Source organism: Macrosteles quadrilineatus, unplaced genomic scaffold (genome assembly GCF_028750875.1).
Source record: "Macrosteles quadrilineatus isolate MER2022 unplaced genomic scaffold, UCM_ALF_1.0 Scaffold_4__1_contigs__length_99947679, whole genome shotgun sequence".
Lineage (NCBI taxonomy): Eukaryota > Metazoa > Arthropoda > Insecta > Hemiptera > Cicadellidae > Macrosteles > Macrosteles quadrilineatus.
The window spans coordinates 48237205-48255422 of NW_026542597.1; the positions used below are offsets into that span (position 1 = coordinate 48237205).

An 18218-nucleotide genomic window follows, 5' to 3' on the forward strand; every position below is an offset into this window, starting at 1 on the left:
TTGGAAAATGTTTTTATTTCTTACTAACTATTCACATTTTACATAAAAAAAACAGTTTTACCCTCCCTGATGCAGCAAACCTAAGTACTTGTTAAACTAATTCTATTTAAATCAAGAATAAATGTTATATTTTTAAGTAGACATTTCAGTGTAAATCCAATCAGTCAAATGGAAATTCGCTAAGTCTGCAGGTTTGCTGCGGCGGGGGTATTATAATATAATCATTAACTGTTAGATAAAAATTTAACTACTTAATCATCAATTTGAACGTCTTTAATTGTGAGTTTGGGGGAAAATCCCTCATCATTAGAAATGTTATGGAAATTATATAGCCTCCCCCATACTGCCGCTTACCGGCTTACCAATCTAAAGTTTTGTCTACTCGGTTTATTAAATTGGTGAGGGGTTGTAACCTATTATTTATTCTTATAATGGCTTAGTACAGAGTTGAAACATTTAGATACTGTTAAATTTAGAATTTAGAATTTGTTAAAGCAGATGCAGTTTTATATTGAAACCAAACAAAACTAAAACAAGGCTTAATAGAAAGCCTTGGAATGTCAAATACTTCAAGAGGTCAAGCAAAAGACCCCAGATAATAATTATCTTATCTTCTTAACAAAAAATATAAACACTGATAGTTTAATTGTTGTGGCCATCAATGACATTATCATGTTACTGATTGCCCTTATATATTTATCTCCTTAACTATATACCAATGAATATATACGGTTTGTATTGTATTTATTGGTAATACTCACACAATCGGTGAGCTTCAAACCTACTCTATCTCATGAATATATGTCTTTACATTTTGAGTAAAATAAATACATTTTAAAGTTTTTCTAAAAGCTATTTCATTTGAGTCCTAATGTTTAACTTAAGTAAAATTTATGTACTCTATTGTCCTACTCCAACTCGCTCCATCCAATCCAACTCCCTGTTGGGGAGCGATTTGGTCTGGTGGTAGAGCGCGGGACTTCGGTCCCTGAGGTTTCGGGTTCAAATCCTACCAATTATAAATTATAAATTATTTAAGATGGGGACGCCACTATATGTGCGTATTTTAACCCAAATATGAGTGAAGGATGAGTGGCGTGATCTTGTAGTCTTATTAGTGACTAAGGCTGACATGTTCCTTAGACACAGCGGTTAATTAAGAGCCCATACAGCTAATGGCAACTAAGGTACCGACAGTTTATAGTGGAATCCAAACCACATTTTTTCCTTGTAATTTACAAATTGGTCTAATTACGTATCAGGATAGTACTGCGGATAGTCGTAGTACTCACTAGTGGGGACGTTAATCCACACCAGGGAGCATCGCATCCACAGTGCATCCCTATAAATATCCACAATTTGTGACCTACTAGTGGCTGGATTACAGGACGGCGCCACTCGTCCCTGTCATATGGCCAATGGTTTTATATTTCAGTAATAGTGATGAAACACCTGAAGTAATATGAAAAACTATTCCAGACTGGTGGCTAGCATGTTTAGGACAGAACCGTGTTTAAATTTAAATTTCCTTTAGAGATTGCATCTAGACTATACAATAATAAGCAGCTCATAAAGTAATCTAAGTATCCATTCCTTGTACACGATGGACAAGCGTGCGTAGTTTAACATTCTGCAGTAGTAAAACTATCCACCATCATTCAAGTGAAATAATTTTCATGGTGTTGCAGAGATGTGGCTAATTTGAAAAACCTGCATTGTTAGTTGTGCTTGGTCGGTCTAGCTTGATATCTTAAGATCCATTGGGTGCAAGCTTCATCAACGTCTTTGTCTTTCTTCTTCAGAGCATTTTTAGATTGTCAGCAGCTCAGCTAGCTCTATAAGTTAATTTAATCTGTTACAGATGGAGTTAAATGATTTTGTCATGTTTGGCCATGGTCTTGCCTCCTGGTACCTCAAGATATTAATGGTTATAATCTTCATCAACATCTTTGTCTCTCTTCTCCGTAGCCCTCATCTTCGCTACTATGGCTGCTACTTCTGCTATGTCCTAACTACATCGGTAGTCGCATTTGCCTACATCCCTATATTAATATTGAGATTTCATGACCCAGGGAACGTTTTGTAAGTAATCAGTTTATAATGAAGTAAAATTAACAATAGGTCAAAAACTAGTTTATTTTAAAATTTGTTTGCTACTAGATGGATCACATCTTGATTTTACTGTGTTCAGATTCTCTTTCCAATAAAAAAAGGAATTAATGCAAACTCTTGATGCCCACCAATACTCCAATGCCCTTTTAGCAATTTTATTTATAAGATGGAATATAACATTGAGTTGGTGCTAACACAGCACCTTTACTACCTGGGATTGGCTCGGGTTTTAAACCATTACGAGCTGTTGGCCTGTCCTACGTACGGGAATTGAATAGTCAACTAAAACTGAAGTTATGTCAATATTTCCATTTCTAATCCAAGCAGAGTTTAAGTGATTAAACATTTATTGTAAACAAAAAGCTGCCAAGATGAATGAAAACATGGAAAATTGTTATTTTCATTTTCTTTCCTCAAAAAAGTCGAACAGAAAAATATTTTGCACAAACTTCCTCTGAAGACTCGGGAGTAGAGCCTCAATTTGTATACATCAGTGGTTATAGAATCTTACTCATTTCCTATAATCAATGGCAAAATCACAGAATAATAAACTAACCTGATAGTTCTATAAAATATTTTGATATTCAACCCGCTGTTAGTTAAAACAAATTATATTGCAATAAAACAAATCAAAGATTGCTTTATAAAATAATTTGAACATCCTAGTATTTTACTATGTATATTTAATTAATCTGTCATCCTTTTACCGAAGAATTGAATGTATCAATGATCAGCATTACAGCATTACACATAGTATAAATAAGTCAACCCTTATGTCTTTTAATTTTCATCCAAATGCTGAATTTGTGTCACAAACGCTGAATGTTCACAGCTGTTATGTTAAGCAAATTATATCATACAAAAAGCTAGTTTAGAATGTTAGCAGCTGCTAGACTTTTTAAAAATTTGTGGTGATGTGAACATTATCACCTGATAATATTTATTATTTGATTTGTTTGTAAATATTGTATTTGTTCTTAACTAAAACATGGTTGTAATTTTGAATGAATAAAAGCCATACTTTTGGTTTACTAAGTCTTTCTTACAACAATTTTATTCATTCATTGATAAACTCAGTTAGTGCTACATTACAATGGAGAAATTCCTTAGACCAGACAAATTGCAAATTGACCCGGAATCTCCAACTGCCTCAGAGGAATGGACGCACTGGTTACAAACATTCAAAGACTTTCTAACCATGACAGAATTCGTTGAAGACAAGGACAAACTGAAACTACTAACTAATCGATTATCTTTTACTACTTATAAATTTATCAAGGAATCTGAAACTTACCAAGACGCTTTGAGAGTTCTTAACTCAATTTACATCAAACAAAAGAATGAAATATTCTCAAGATATTTAGTAATGACTAGAAAACAGCAACAAGGTGAGACTATTGACAAATATGTGTCGGAACTGAAACTTTTGAGCCAAGATTGCGTTTTTGAAGCTGTTAATGCGATTCAATACAGGGATCATTACATTCGTGATGCTTTTATCAATGGCTTAGCCTCGTCATACATACGACAGAGACTATTTGAAAATAAAACTTTAGACCTAGCTGAAGCAGTGGAACAGTCTAGAGCTCTTGAAATGGCTCAAGCTCAAGTCGAGAGGTATCCAAAATCTATGTACGGAATGCAAACTTGTGCAACGAATGAATTGGCAAAGCAAGCTTGTCAGTACGAATTCCCACTACAACAAAAGGAAGAAGCGACTGTTTCCGCTATTAAAAATGTTGATGGCAAGTGTTATTTTTGTGGGCATGATAGACACTCTAGAGATCGCTGTCCAGCCAGAGAAGCAACTTGTGGGAAATGTAACAAGACAGGGCATTATGCGAGAGTCTGTAAAAGTAATCCAACTCAACATTTTAAAGTAAAACAGAAGACGTCTAGTACATCAGCTGCACTAATAGCAACTACACATAATACATCTGTATTGAAGGACTCTACAGTTGAAGCTAAAGTGAATGGCCTGAAAGCAAATTGCTTAATAGACACCGGGAGTACATCAAGCTTTGTAAACTTGAAGTTTGTTCAGTTAAACAAAATTAAAATGTATAATGAAAGTGGACAAGTATCACTAGCTGCTTCTAATATGAAATCAAACGTCCACGGGTTTGTTAAAATCAACCTAAATCTGTTGAATCACAATTACAACAATTTTAAGTTGACTGTTCTTGAAGATCTTTGTACTGACGTGCTTATCGGACATGATATCATGAAACTCCACTCAAATATACAGGTTTGGTTTGGAGGTAAGAAACCTCCTCTGTTGGTGTGCTCCTGTGCCAAAGTTGAACCACCCAAACTATTCTGCAATTTAACTCCAGATTGTAAGCCAATAGCCACAAAATCACGACGTTACTCAGATGAAGATATGCAATTTATAAAACAAGAAATGGAAAGACTACAGACTGAGGAGATCATTGAACCTAGTTCGTCACCTTGGCGTGCACAAGTGTTGGTTGTTACAAACGACAAAGGGAAGAAGCGACTGTGTGTGGACTATTTGCAAACGATAAACAAATTTGAGTGAAAATTTAAAAACGTACGTTTTCAGGAAAAGCACTTTGCAAATATTTTACCCCTTTTTTCAAAACTTTTATTATTTTTTTAAATTCATTAACAATTTAGGTTTCATAAAATGTCCATGGTAACACAATATCTTTGGTAGTTTTTTTAAAAAAGAGCATCTTTAGTGGAAAAACACAAAATCCTGTCACGACCATAACAGACATTTAAATGAATATTAAAAATAGTTAATATTATTTTTATAACTATGTTTTGCTATAAACTAATTTACTTTTATGACCATTATACAATAAAAAGGTCACTGAGCTTTTGGCATATTTGGTCTTTCTAGAAAAAAATAAAAAACCTCAAAAAATTGAAAAAAAGCCAATAAAATCTTTTTATGTTTGTATAACTCCGAAAAAACTTACCTGAGACCCGAAAAATCGTTATGTTTGTATAGAGGTGTGCTTTTTTTGTGTATAAAACATTGAAATATGACAATATTTTAATTTTTGAAATTTTTATGATAGAAATCATAAACGTGATGGTCAGGGACAAGCGGTACGGTCGTGAATTTTCTGAAATAATCTAAATCTTTCTTAACAATCCTTCAATTATACTGTTAGTTATAATAAAAATATGTGTTTCAATTGAACTAAACTGTTCAATTTACAATTATATTAAAGTTATTGTCACGACCAAACACACTAGAATCCATAAGGCTGGATTGGTCGTGAAAAAACCCGCGATGGTCGTGAAACTTTGGTCGTGAAATTACGTGTTATTTGGCTCTGTTCTGGTGGTAGCCCTGCACCTCATGTTCGAGGATACAAAGTGGACTTCTAGATTAATCTAACAATTGAAATATCTTATAAACAAAAATTAACACCATGTCTACTTCATTGAATGACTACGTACGGTCATGGACACACCAAAATTACAAAAAACACAATCTTTCCTTTATTAATCTTGTAATTCCTCCTTTCAACTCGAAACGACCGGAACTACAATCCTGACGTACACCCCGAACTAGTTTCTTAAACCAACTGACTCCATCAACGCCAGGCTTGCCACTGTCGTGCTCCAAAGTAGAAAATTTTTCCCAAATGGTCGTGACGCCAAATCGAGGGACAGACTTATTTTGTCATGGTAGTCAGTTTGCAATGACAATAAAATTATAATATGCTCCTTTTTTGTAAGTTTAATAACCATTGATGACATAAAAATATGGCTTTATACATTTCGGCATGAATAATTAGTCTAAAAACAGCGTGAAAGTTGGAAAATGTACCCTAGGGACACGTCATGGTCGTGAATTTCGAGACTTTAAAATTACGAAAAAAATACCTAGAACCTATTTAAAACCAAATAAATGTGTGTAACATGTTGCCCCCGTCCCAAAAAATATTAAAACACTTTATAATAAACTACAAATCCAGTATCTACGAAGTAAAAGGACAGGGACATGAAAACGTACGTTTTTAAATTTTCACTCACTTACTCTGTTAGACGCCTATCCCTTATCAAACATAGATGATCTAGTATCCACTGTAGCGACGAACAAGGTTTTTAGTGCCATTGATCTAAAGCAAGCATACTATCAAATACCAATTTCTGACGAAGAGAAGAAGTACACTGCTTTTGAGGCTGCTGGTCGTCTTTTTCAATTCAGAAGAATCCCATTTGGCGTAACCAACGGGGTGGCATGTTTTCAAAAGATCATGGACCAAATCATTAGAAAAGAAAAACTGAATGGAGTGTATGCCTATCTGGATGATTTGACCGTATGTGGAAAGGATCAAAAGGATCATGATGAGAATCTAAGAACATTTTTAGATGCTGTAACTAAGTATGGACTTGTAATCAACAACGAAAAGAGCAAGTTCAACCAGTCTTCAATAACCTTGTTGGGACATTTAGTTTCCCATAACTCTATTCGACCTGATCCAGATCGGCTAGAATCTCTACTGTCACTTCCTGTGCCCAAAGACCAAGTTTCACTAAAGCGAGTCCTAGGATTTTTCGCTCACTATTCAAAATGGATACATCGGTTTTCCGATAAAATAAGAAACCTGACACAAGTCAATTCTTTTCCTTTGTCACAGGAAGCGGTTGCAGATTTTGAAGCCCTCAAACTTGACATTGCAAACTCAGTAATTACTCCTAGGAATGGGCAAGAGCCACTGGTAGTGGAGACTGACGCATCTGACATAGCCGTGGCAGCAACTTTGAGTCAAGATAATCGGCCAATTGCTTTTTTCTCACGGACTCTAAACAAATCTGAGAAGCTGTATTCAGCTGTTGAAAAAGAAGCCGTTGCCATTGTCGAAGCCCTTCGAAAATGGAAATCATTTCTTATCGGAAGAGACTTCAGATTATACACGGATCAGCAAGCTTTATCATTTATCTTTGACAAGAGGCATACAAGCAAAATCAAGAACGATAAAGTTATGAGATGGCGACTAGAGCTAACACCTTATCAATATGAAATAGTGTACCGACCTGTTAGGGAGAATGTAAAAGCAGATACGCTCTCTCGGGCATGTGCAGTTCGCTGGGACAATGCTAAGTTGTTTGAATTAGGCCTACACAAATCTCTCTGCCATCCGGGAGTCACTCGAATGTTTCATTGGATTAAAACTAAAAATCTAAACTACACTCTGGATGATGTAAAAAGGATGACGTCAGCCTGTCAAACATGTGCAGAAGTGAAGCCAAGATTTCACCAATTCCAAGGCAAATTGATAAAGGCAACAACTCCCTTCGAACGTCTAAATATTGACTTTAAGGGCCCTCTTCCATCAACAACCAGAAACCGTTACCTTTTAACCATGGTGGACGAGTATTCTCGTTTTGTATTTGCTTACCCCTGTAAGGACATTAGTTCAGCAACAGTTATCAGATGTTTTTCAGATCTATTTTTTATGTTTGGAGCCCCGTCCTTTGTACATTCAGATAGAGGTTCATCTTTCATGTCGCGAGAGCTGACGGACTTTCTTCACAAGTACGGAGTAGCTACAAGTCATACGACACCTTATAACCCTAGAGGGAACTCTCAGATTGAACGCTTCAATGGAACAATATGGCGAACCATCCTACTAGCTTTGAAAAACCACAACCTACCAGTTGCTGCATGGGAAGAAGTATTACAGGAGGCACTTCACTCAGTCAGATCTCTTTTATGCACTGCGACAAACTGCACACCGCACGAAAGATTCTTTATACATAGCAGAAGATCTACCAATGGAGATTCCTTACCATCTTGGCTATCCGCTCCTGGTCCTGTCCTGCTTAGAAAGTTTGTAAGATCTAATAAATATGATGACCTTGTGGAGCCAGTTCAACTTTTGGAATCAAATCCAGAGTACGCTCTCGTCAGAAGAAGAGATGGGTCAGAATCACAAGTATCCCTGAGACATCTTGCACCCGCTGGCCTACCTCCTGGTGATCTACCTCATGAAGACAACACTACTGAGAGAGAGATTGTTGAAAATATAAATTCAGACATTGACCACAATGAAGTTCAAAATGAAACTCAACAAACGGTATCTCAGACCCCAACTTCAGAGACGGCTGTGGGGGAACTACGTCCAAAGAGGAATGTCAAGCCTCCGTCATATCTAAAGGATTACATATGCTATACCTACCTTGAAAACTAGTGGGGGAGAATGTGGTGATGTGAACATTATCACCTGATAATATTTATTATTTGATTTGTTTGTAAATATTGTATTTGTTCTTAACTAAAACATGGTTGTAATTTTGAATGAATAAAAGCCATACTTTTGGTTTACTAAGTCTTTCTTACAACAAAATTAAAACTTAATTTCTAAGAAACTGGGACCCTAACTAAAATTATGGCTTTGACATTCCCTAGTTCTCAAAATTATCTTGCTTTCAACACAATAAATCATGAAAATCCGTCAAGTGATGATTCAGAATTGTGAAGTAAAAAAAACCCTGTCACGTTTTAATATTATAGATATTCAGTCCTCAGGTACAGGCAAAGGCTCAGGCAGGAGACAGATTCCATCATACAGACTATAAAATATAGCAACTACCTGTAAATGACCTATTTGAAGTGGAGAATAAGAGAAGGGTTGGGTGGTTAAGAGAAAAAGGTTTGTTCTTGCACTATAAGGCTCATTTCTAAATGTTATGTTAACCAGGCACTTGCTGCTGTGGCCAACATGTTTGTGTCCTTACAACATATCCATTTTGTGTCATATCTTATTGATACATGTAAAAAAATCTGTAATTTTTTTGTTGAAAAATAAAAAAAAATTATTAGAACCGGTCAGTAAATGTTTGTAAATTTAAAATATTTTACTAGATGCTAAATTATATCAAAGGAGAAACGGAGACAAGCTGAATACATGCTGGTTTCATTGTCTATCTCCTGCTGAAAGGGACTTGCTGTCTTGATTTTAAGAACTTTTACCCTCAGAACAAACTCCTTGGTTACCCAGTCCTAATATTTACAGCATCCATGCATTGTATTTCCTTGCCGCATTAATTGATAATTAAACATCTTCTGCAGTTGTATAATGCGTGAGTGAGAAGGAAGTGTGGAAGTATTGTGGCAAAACCTGTCCTGATAATCTGAGGAAGGATTGCACTGTTTGGTAATAATTGGTATATATCCACTGAAAGCACAAACCTTTCTCACATCATTGAAGGATTTACTAATACAGTAACTTGTTTCTTTGCAGACTAGCAACACCTCCGATTGTGATGCTGACCAAACTGCTGGGTATAGAGTGGGAGTTACGAGGCGCCAAGAACTTCATCCACGATGAAGCAGCTGTTGTCACAGTCAATCATCAGTCCATGTTCGACATCATGGGTCTGTATCAGTGATACGTCTAAACCGAGTCACCAAACTCAAAACCAACAAAATTTTAAAATAGTTTTGATTTTGAGATTTGATCTGTGGATTTTGAAGTTCAAAACTCTAAACTGAAACTGACAACATACTGCACACTATACAACAATGCCGCTACAAGAAAACAATTTTAATTGTGATTTATTCCACAAAAATTGTACGGATAAAAGACCATTCACATTCCTAAATACAATAGTTAAACAAATTTGAAACGATTTGATGAAATCTGTTAGAAGTTAAAGTATGTTTAAAGTGTTTTAGTCACATAATCATGTTAGGGTAAGGACTTCAGATTCTTTCAGAATTCGGCCATTCTCAGTATGATACAAGTTTTCTTGTTAAACTTTTTACCTGTATTATTTATGTATCTTAAACCAATTACTGGTTAAGAAGGTTATGGTTTAGATTTTAAGATTCTAAATTCAGAATTTGAATTTGAATTTTGGTTTTTGAGATTCAAGATTTCATCCCTTGTCTGCATCAAAGACTAACCAACACAAGTATTCTCATCCCATGGTAAATATTGAATCTCGTTTTTCATGTCTAGTTCATGTCCGGTGACACAGATCGCTAGTGTCGATGAATTTTTGTTTCTATTATATAATTTTGTTTGGTTACACAGTATAACTAAGGGATGAGTTATTGCTTATGATTTAGATCATTTTATTTGGTTAAATGAGGTTTTAAATTACTGAAATAACAAGAGATAAATTGTAAACAAAACATGACTACCTATAGTGCACCGGACAGAACTAACAATATAATATTGGCTTCAGCTGTTCCATTAGGATCTACAAATCTACCAAGGGAGTAGAATTTGATGTGTAAATTCTGGTTCCTCCCTTATTTTTTGTCTACTTTGGTTAGGTTAGGTTAGCCCAAGGGATGTTTTCAAATATTTAAGGTCAGTTTGCAAATCTACACGATCCGCTCTTTCCAATGAGACATCAATGGTCAAAATCGGTTAAGAAATGTTGGAGGAGTTCAAAGGACAAATTTCAAGTTGGCGTATTAATTATATAGAAGATAATAATTAGTATAGCATAAGAGATGCTATAGTTGACCGATCAGTTTGGCTAGGTTATAAAGTAATGTAATATGTATTAAATCAGAAATCAGTAATTTAATCAGAACAACTCTGTCGGTGGCTCAATTACACTACGTTAATTTTATTTTAAAACAAGCTACAACTGTAAGAAAATGGAATATCTTGTTCTACTCATAGTCAAAAGACAAACAATAATTATTAGCCCACTTGTTTACTTTTTTAAATATGTCAGTACCTATCCAATAGTCAATGATACCGAACATCTAAAGATTTCTTACTTTTGTATTACCGTATTTCAAAATGAGATTTTTTTCCTTATTGTAACTTTTATTTCAATCAGGTCTTCTCGCAATTGGTCCTGCGATGCAAAGAGCTTGGGCTGTAGCGAGGAAAGAAATATTCTACTACTGGCCTTTTGGTCTGTCAATTTGGCTGTCTGGTATTATCTTCATAGACAGAAACAATGGCAGAGAATCAAACAAGAAACTCATGTCTGCCATAGATAAAGTAAAAGACCAAAAGGTAAGTGAATAATGACTTAAATTTAGGGAAGGGAATATTTCCATGATCACAAGAGGTGTTGGTGATGTCTGTGTTGAAGAAAATAGTTTAATTTTTTCTGTTCCTCAGGTACCTGCCATTGATTGCCTTTGACCATTATTTGTGGATATTTAATCATTTCTGGTTTAGGTGAAGAGACCCGCCCCGGTTTTTTTAATGATCATGGCCAACTTGGCCGTTTAATCAATTCAAAATTACCCAGATATTGTGACTATTTAATTGTCCCAAAAATTTCCCAGTAATATTGGAAAGTGAATGTCCCTAAAAAACATTTTTTTTCAGTTAGTTAACTTTTTCACTTTAGTAGATCTTTGAAATTTGTATTTTAGTGTGGGAAGGGGGCAGGTGGATAAATTACTGGGGGTTGGTTGAAGGGGAAGTATGAGAAATAGGGGGATTTGCGCTCCTGACCACTGGGGGATTAACATTAATTTTAGTGGACTAAAAAGTCTGCACGAGTAACAAAATTCAACTTGAATACAGTTTGAAATACACTCTAACCAAAGATTCAGGGACTTATGCACCTGTTATGTTTCATACTCCCCCATACAAATTGGTGCACACATAAACGCTTTAAACTTTATCCTGCAAAACTATTTTCATTTTTCACAAACTGTTTTTTGCTCTCTTGTATTAGCTTAGTAAGTGACATCTTCAGTGACTAGGTGAGACTTTAACGTAGCAGAACCACAAACCAACAAAATAATTGATTTTTGTTTTACAAGAAAATAGTAATTCCTCAAAAACCAAAAGAGAAACATTACACTTTGTATTTAAAAAATCTTCTATTGATATAAGCAATATTTACAACATTTCAGATCAAGTTGGTCATGTTCCCTGAAGGAACAAGGAACAAAAAGGGAGGAGGATTGCTACCTTTCAAAAAAGGAGCTTTCAGGATGGCTATTCAAGGTCAGATACCGATCACACCGATTGTTTTGTCTCCATATTACTTCATCAATTCAGAAAAAAGGATGTTCCATAGAGGTAAACAACTTAATTCATCAATATCCCAATTTTATATATTTAAAAACTTTTGCAAAAATGATGACAGCTAGCCTGACGATACTACTGGACCGAATTACACATGGGTTGTACCAAAAGAAAGGTTATCGGTCCTATATGTGCAGGTTTTATTTGCATTTTGAGAATAAATATGTTAATATGGGTCGAAAATGGAAATTAAACTTTTCTTGTGGAGATTTAGAGACGTAGGAATTGGCTAGCTCAGGAACTCGCTAACTCGGTTGTTAATCGGAACTGGCCAACTCTGGAACTGGCTAACCATCTCAGTCAGGAATTGGCTAACCCCGGAACCCGCTAACTCGATTTTGTCTCGCGGCGGAATTCGCTAACTCTGGAAGTCGCTAACCCGGCCGTGCCCACTGCACGGAGCGTTGCCAACCTTGTACGACAAAATAATCGTACACTGCCGTATTTCAAAATGTCAGTGTCAATGAAGATACAGTAAAATGTTATTGTTTTTTGTTTTCCAATTCCACTTTTAACAGTTAACTAGCCCAAAGTATTAAAAGGGGATTTAAAAATTAATGAAAAGTGTTTTTAATTTAATTGTACAACGGCGGCCAATTAAATGTTTATGATTTCGATCTGAAATATAAATGCTATGAGTATTAGGACAATAATAGAATATGAAAAATATTGAACATTCAGTTTAATTGGTACTAAGCAATTAAACCTCTATGAAATTAAGCTAAAATACACGCAAGTTCTCAAACACGGAAAATAAATTTAATCGTAATGTCGTAATAAACCAAAACCATTAATTAATACAGTCATCAACCATCGTAACTTTAATACTAATTTATAGATTTAAAATTAAAGGTACGTCGTTGAATTGTCCAACTTAGTGTAAAAATATAACATAGACCACGTTCAATATCAATTCATAGAATAGCTGTAGGCCTAAATCTATGCCTAATAGTTTAAACCAAAGCATTGTAGGCCTACTAGTAAATAGTTGCCTAATTCTAAAATGTGTTGATTTTTTTGTAATAATGTTATATGTTTTAATAACAGTTTTTAGATTGTACACCTAATCCCCACTACTAAATAACAGAAGAATATAAAAGATTCTTATATTAAAACGTGACAGGGTTATTTTAATTCACGATTCTTAATCAACGACATGACGGATTTTCCTGATTTTAGTGTTGGGGTTCCTTCATATTGCTTTTACAATCGAAATAAACTATACCAAGCCTAATGATTCTAATCATAACTAATAACACATCCCCTAGTTATATAACCAAACAGCAAAAAGAACAAATCATGAAGTTAAACTATAAAATAATAGAAACACAATTTCGTCGACACTAGCGATCAGTGTCACTGGACATGAACTAGACACGAAAAACGAGCTTCAAAGTTTACAATGGGATGTAAAGTTTAATTGTGTTGATTAGTCTATGGTAAGACTATAATGCATTTTCCACTCTAATGATCATAAGAATAATTAAACATACTTCTAAATATATTTATTTTAACGACTACGTTGCTCTTGCTCCTAATTATTCGTAGGATACGACATTATGGTACTACACTTTCGGCAACACTGGCCAAAAATCTTTGTGCTTGGCTCCCATTGGACGGCGTGCGAGGCTTCTGATTGGGAGTTAGCGAGTTCCGCCGAGGGACCGAGTTAGCGACTTCCGTACGAGGACGGAATTCGCTAACCTGGCTCTAGAGCGGGTTAGCGGGTTCCGGAGTTAGCCAATTCCGAAACCGAACAAGTTAGCGAGTTCCTCTCATCAACCAAATTTGAAGATAGGGCGTTTAACATGAGGTTAGCGAGTTCCAGAGTTAGCCAATTCCGCGGACCCGAGATTTAACATGGGGCTAATCTATATTTTAATAGGCAAGCATGTTTATTGAAATAATTTTTTCTCAGCTCCTGTGCATCGCAGGGAAACGCATACTGTCAGAAAGATATTTGCCTGTAAATGTGCAGAATCCCTTTATAAATTAAAATAGGCTCAAAAATAAACACAAAAAATGAATTTAAAATTTTAAAAAATTAACATGGGCCTTATGGGTGGCTATGTTGGGGACGAAATAACAAAATAAAAAAAAAAATATTTAATGGAAGAAATTCCAATCACATGTTTTATTTACAGCGTGGGGTGAAAATAGAGAAGTTTGCACAATACATACATTTGGTTGAGTTTTCAACCACGGGGCAATCTCTAGTTTTTACAATAAACTTATTTTCAATTTTGTCTTTCTCACCCTCACCTACCACAAGAATTTTGGGAACCGGGATCCCTACAATCTCTCCCATGGAAAATTTAACATTGGAGTGGACAATTATTTTACAAGGTTAATATGCTTACTTTAAAACTTTATATTTTTCAGGTAAAATTATTATGTCAACTCTGCCTCCAATTTCCACAAAAGGGAAAACAATGGCAGATTTAGACATGCTCATGGAAAAAACACGTGCCATAATGGAAGAGGAATTCTTCAAGTTAAAAATAGAAATTGAAGAGACATATGGCTTAATTAAAAAATCTTGAAATTATGTTTTAGCACCATTTTTGTAAAATATCATCACTTTTGATTATTTTCATCTGATTGTAAATTATTTAGGTTTAGGATATGAAAAGTGATAATCATTGTTATAAATAGTATTTTTAAGAAGTTTATTAGTGAAGGTAGACTTTTTACGTGATTTAATTAAATGTAGATAGCTTTTGTTTAAATTAGACAAAATAATATGTGTAACAAACAGCTTTTCAGTATGTGTAAATATTTTTGTTCTTTTCTATTAAATGTTCAAAATTAAAAAAAAAGAAACTTCAATCTTTACTATCCTAAACATGGTGTAAATTAATCAGATTGATTGTTAGCTTTTGAGAGGTTATATTATGCTTGGTTTTCATTAATGTAAAGGAAAAAATACCCCAGCCACAGCAAACCTCCAGACTAAGCAATTTTCACTAACCCATTTTGCTTGGATTGGAATTTTCTCCATAACCAAAATGCACACAACAATGCTTCAACATACTACGTTATTTGTTTTTCAAGCTGTACAGCATGGTTTAGAAACTGCAATTTTTTTAATTTTGACGATCAAAAATGGGAAAGCCCATTTTTCCCTAGAAAGCCCCCCATAAAACCTTGTTTGTAGCCTGATCATGCTGGTTCGTTTGAATGATCGTAGGTGTACACGTTCGTATAAAATTTCTTAGTAATTGGATGATTTTTCCTCGACTCATCGTACTAGCGGAGCCATGTATATAAATTTGAACAGTTGTTGTTTTAAACCTCTGTGGACATAAAAGTGAAAGAATTGGTCCCAGGGTCAGGTCTTATTACGGTAATAGCTTATTTCCTATATGAGAAATTCGCTAGAAAGAGTTGAGTAAAGAAGATAATCACTAACCTTCCTTTCCTTAACCTTAGACTTTTGTACTAACACTGCAGCCAAATAACTTCTAAATAAATTTTACTCTCTCTAAACATACTAGATATCAGAACCATATCACGAGTTCAAGTTCCAACCACAGGATAGTAAACCAAATTTCTCATATTTTTTTAGAAATGAAACAAAAGTGAATGTATTATCATTTATTACAATACACAAACAACGTATGATGGCACACAAAGATAACACATAACACAGAGGTGATTTTAAAAGGGTAACAACACACTAAAACACTTATCACATATTACTTAGAGTAAAGTGACTATAGCCGCAAATCCTTTCAGGATCTACAGACAATGCAAACAGATAAACATGTTTTAAACAAATTAAAATGTTCACGGGTAAATAAAAAAATGGGGTTGATTTGCACAGAAACTATTCAGTATTGAATACTGAAATTATGTTAATACTAACTTTACACATTAAGCATCTAAACAACATAGGAAGCATTTTACTTTAAGTGGTAATCTGTAAGTCATAAATAAATTTATTTCAAAGGGATATAGAATTATCTTACTGTTAGAACTTAGAAGTTGATAAGTTATATAACATTGCATTTATTCAATATAAGTAAATAACAACATTGTATTGGATGATATTGTGATAAAATTGTAATATAAGTTATCGATTGTGCAAACAATGTAGCTTTAAAACGTCTGCTACTTGTAAACAAAGTTGCTTTTGGATCAGTTGCTTTTCGATGGTTCATAGACACTAATTGTAAATACTTGTTAAAACTAACTAAAATAGCACGTAATCAATAAGGTGTAGTATGGCAAGAAAGAAAGCTATTTCAGGAGCTTTATAAATAACTCAAGTACTCTTTGGGAAATAACTCAGAGGTTAAATCAGTGAGTTGATGGGGTCACTGTTAATAAAATTTATTCTTCACTAACAATAATTAATTTTTAATGTCTCAAAGAAAACAAGGGGAGCATCTACAACCACAACACTAAAGAGTGCAGTATTATTGACATAGTAACACCAATCATAACTAACATTATGTTTTACTATAATTTAACTTGGAGGCAGGAAACCCACCACTTTTTCTCGTCTCACCCGGATGATTGCAGCATTCTGACGATATTCCACTAAAGATAGCTGATTTTGGCAAACATTTATCATAAAAACAAATTAAAGAAACAAACTGACTACATTACCTTTTGACTAGTCAATGCTATTACATTATTACATCATTACATCATGTCAGCTGGTCAGAATGGTCAGCTGATGGTTCCTGGTTGGATAGTAAAAGCCTTGTAAATTTGCTCTACAGATACCTATAGTCGGGACCACATAAGTTTGTAGTTGAGGGAGGAGCCTATTTACCATATGGTTTTGAATGAACCAATGAGAACGGTGCGGTGTTGCCAAATCTAATAATACCAGCTGATTTGAAAATATTGCTTTATTCTAATTAGTGTTGTCAATGGGCGATGTGGCAACGTGTGATTGGCTGACACCAACTGTAAACTTACGTGGTCCCGACAATAAATAAATATCTTTTACCCTTTACTGTCGCATTAACGTTAGGTAGTCTTAATAGCGTACCATAGCTGATAAACAGGTGACATAGACAGATACAGTATTATATTATCTTGACTTATTAATTATTACTCATTACTACCATGTAAACTTTTTGGTAGATAGTTAATCAATAGTATAATGACAAAGTTTATCTGGGACTAGAATCAATCTCACTTGGAATCAAACAAGCGACCTTCAGATTTGAAGGTGGGCAGTCCTTTCTACTCTCGGTAGCAGCAGAACTAACATTTCTTTCCAGTAAACATTGGTCTTACAACAATTCCATCTAACTAGTTTATTTTACATCCACATTAAAAGCTGTAACTTTGATTCCAAACAGTTTCTCTACCAGTTCCACTCAAACTTAAAACTGAAATTCATGGTTTTCCACAATCATATTTGTGTATTTTTGTCACATTGATAAGGGTCATCAGTACAAGGACCCTCACAGCGGACCTCAGAGACGACCGGAGTAAAGTAGGGCTGCAAGGCAATGTCCCTGATGTTGAAATTTGTAGTCGACAGACTCCAGGTAAACTGGATGTAATTCCCTGACTAAGTTATAGCCACTAAAAGAATAGGTAAAAGAGCACCAAGTCAGAAAGTCAAGAAGAGACAAGCTTTTATTCTCGCGATCGCACAAAGGGGGGGGGGACAAAGGGTCAGCGAAGATCAAGAATTAGACAGCTGTATTAAATGACTCATAGAACGATTGTTTAAGTTAAATCAATGATTTACTCATAAATAATACATCACAATTTTAAGAGAATACTAAATTTGAAAGCAAGGAAAAACTTAACATACCTTTACCTTTTCATTCTTGTTTTTTAGGGATTTTAAAAACTTTGGTTTGTTTTGGAGACAGTAATCGTGAAATTAAAAAAACAATTGGAACAGCTGTATTTATAGTTTCCATGAATAAAAATTCATGTCATCATTGAGATCATAGAGCAGATAATAATTGCATTGCGTCACCCCAGTTGCAGTAGATGATCACTACAAATCCTAAAGCACAAAGTATCGAAAATAAATGTGTTCTCAGTAACGTCAGTATTGAAGTTTTGTGGAATCAAAAATTGGAATAAGCCCATCCATATGAGGTTTATCTGCTAAATTTA

At 34.7% G+C, this 18218-nt stretch overlaps 1 protein-coding gene across 1 annotated transcript in view; it reads left to right on the plus strand.

Moving 5' to 3' along the window:
• The window catches only part of LOC128991390 (1-acyl-sn-glycerol-3-phosphate acyltransferase alpha-like), a 52117-nt gene extending 37175 nt beyond the window's left edge, over positions 1-14942 (plus strand). Inside the window, exons 2-6 of the mRNA XM_054414213.1 lie at positions 1862-2082; positions 9345-9478; positions 10906-11087; positions 11945-12113; positions 14502-14942. Of these exons, the coding sequence (XP_054270188.1) occupies positions 1862-2082; positions 9345-9478; positions 10906-11087; positions 11945-12113; positions 14502-14662 (867 nt within the window). The 3' untranslated portion in view covers positions 14663-14942. The remainder of the gene's footprint in view (positions 1-1861; positions 2083-9344; positions 9479-10905; positions 11088-11944; positions 12114-14501) is intronic.
• Positions 14943-18218: the final 3276 nt, after the last annotated feature.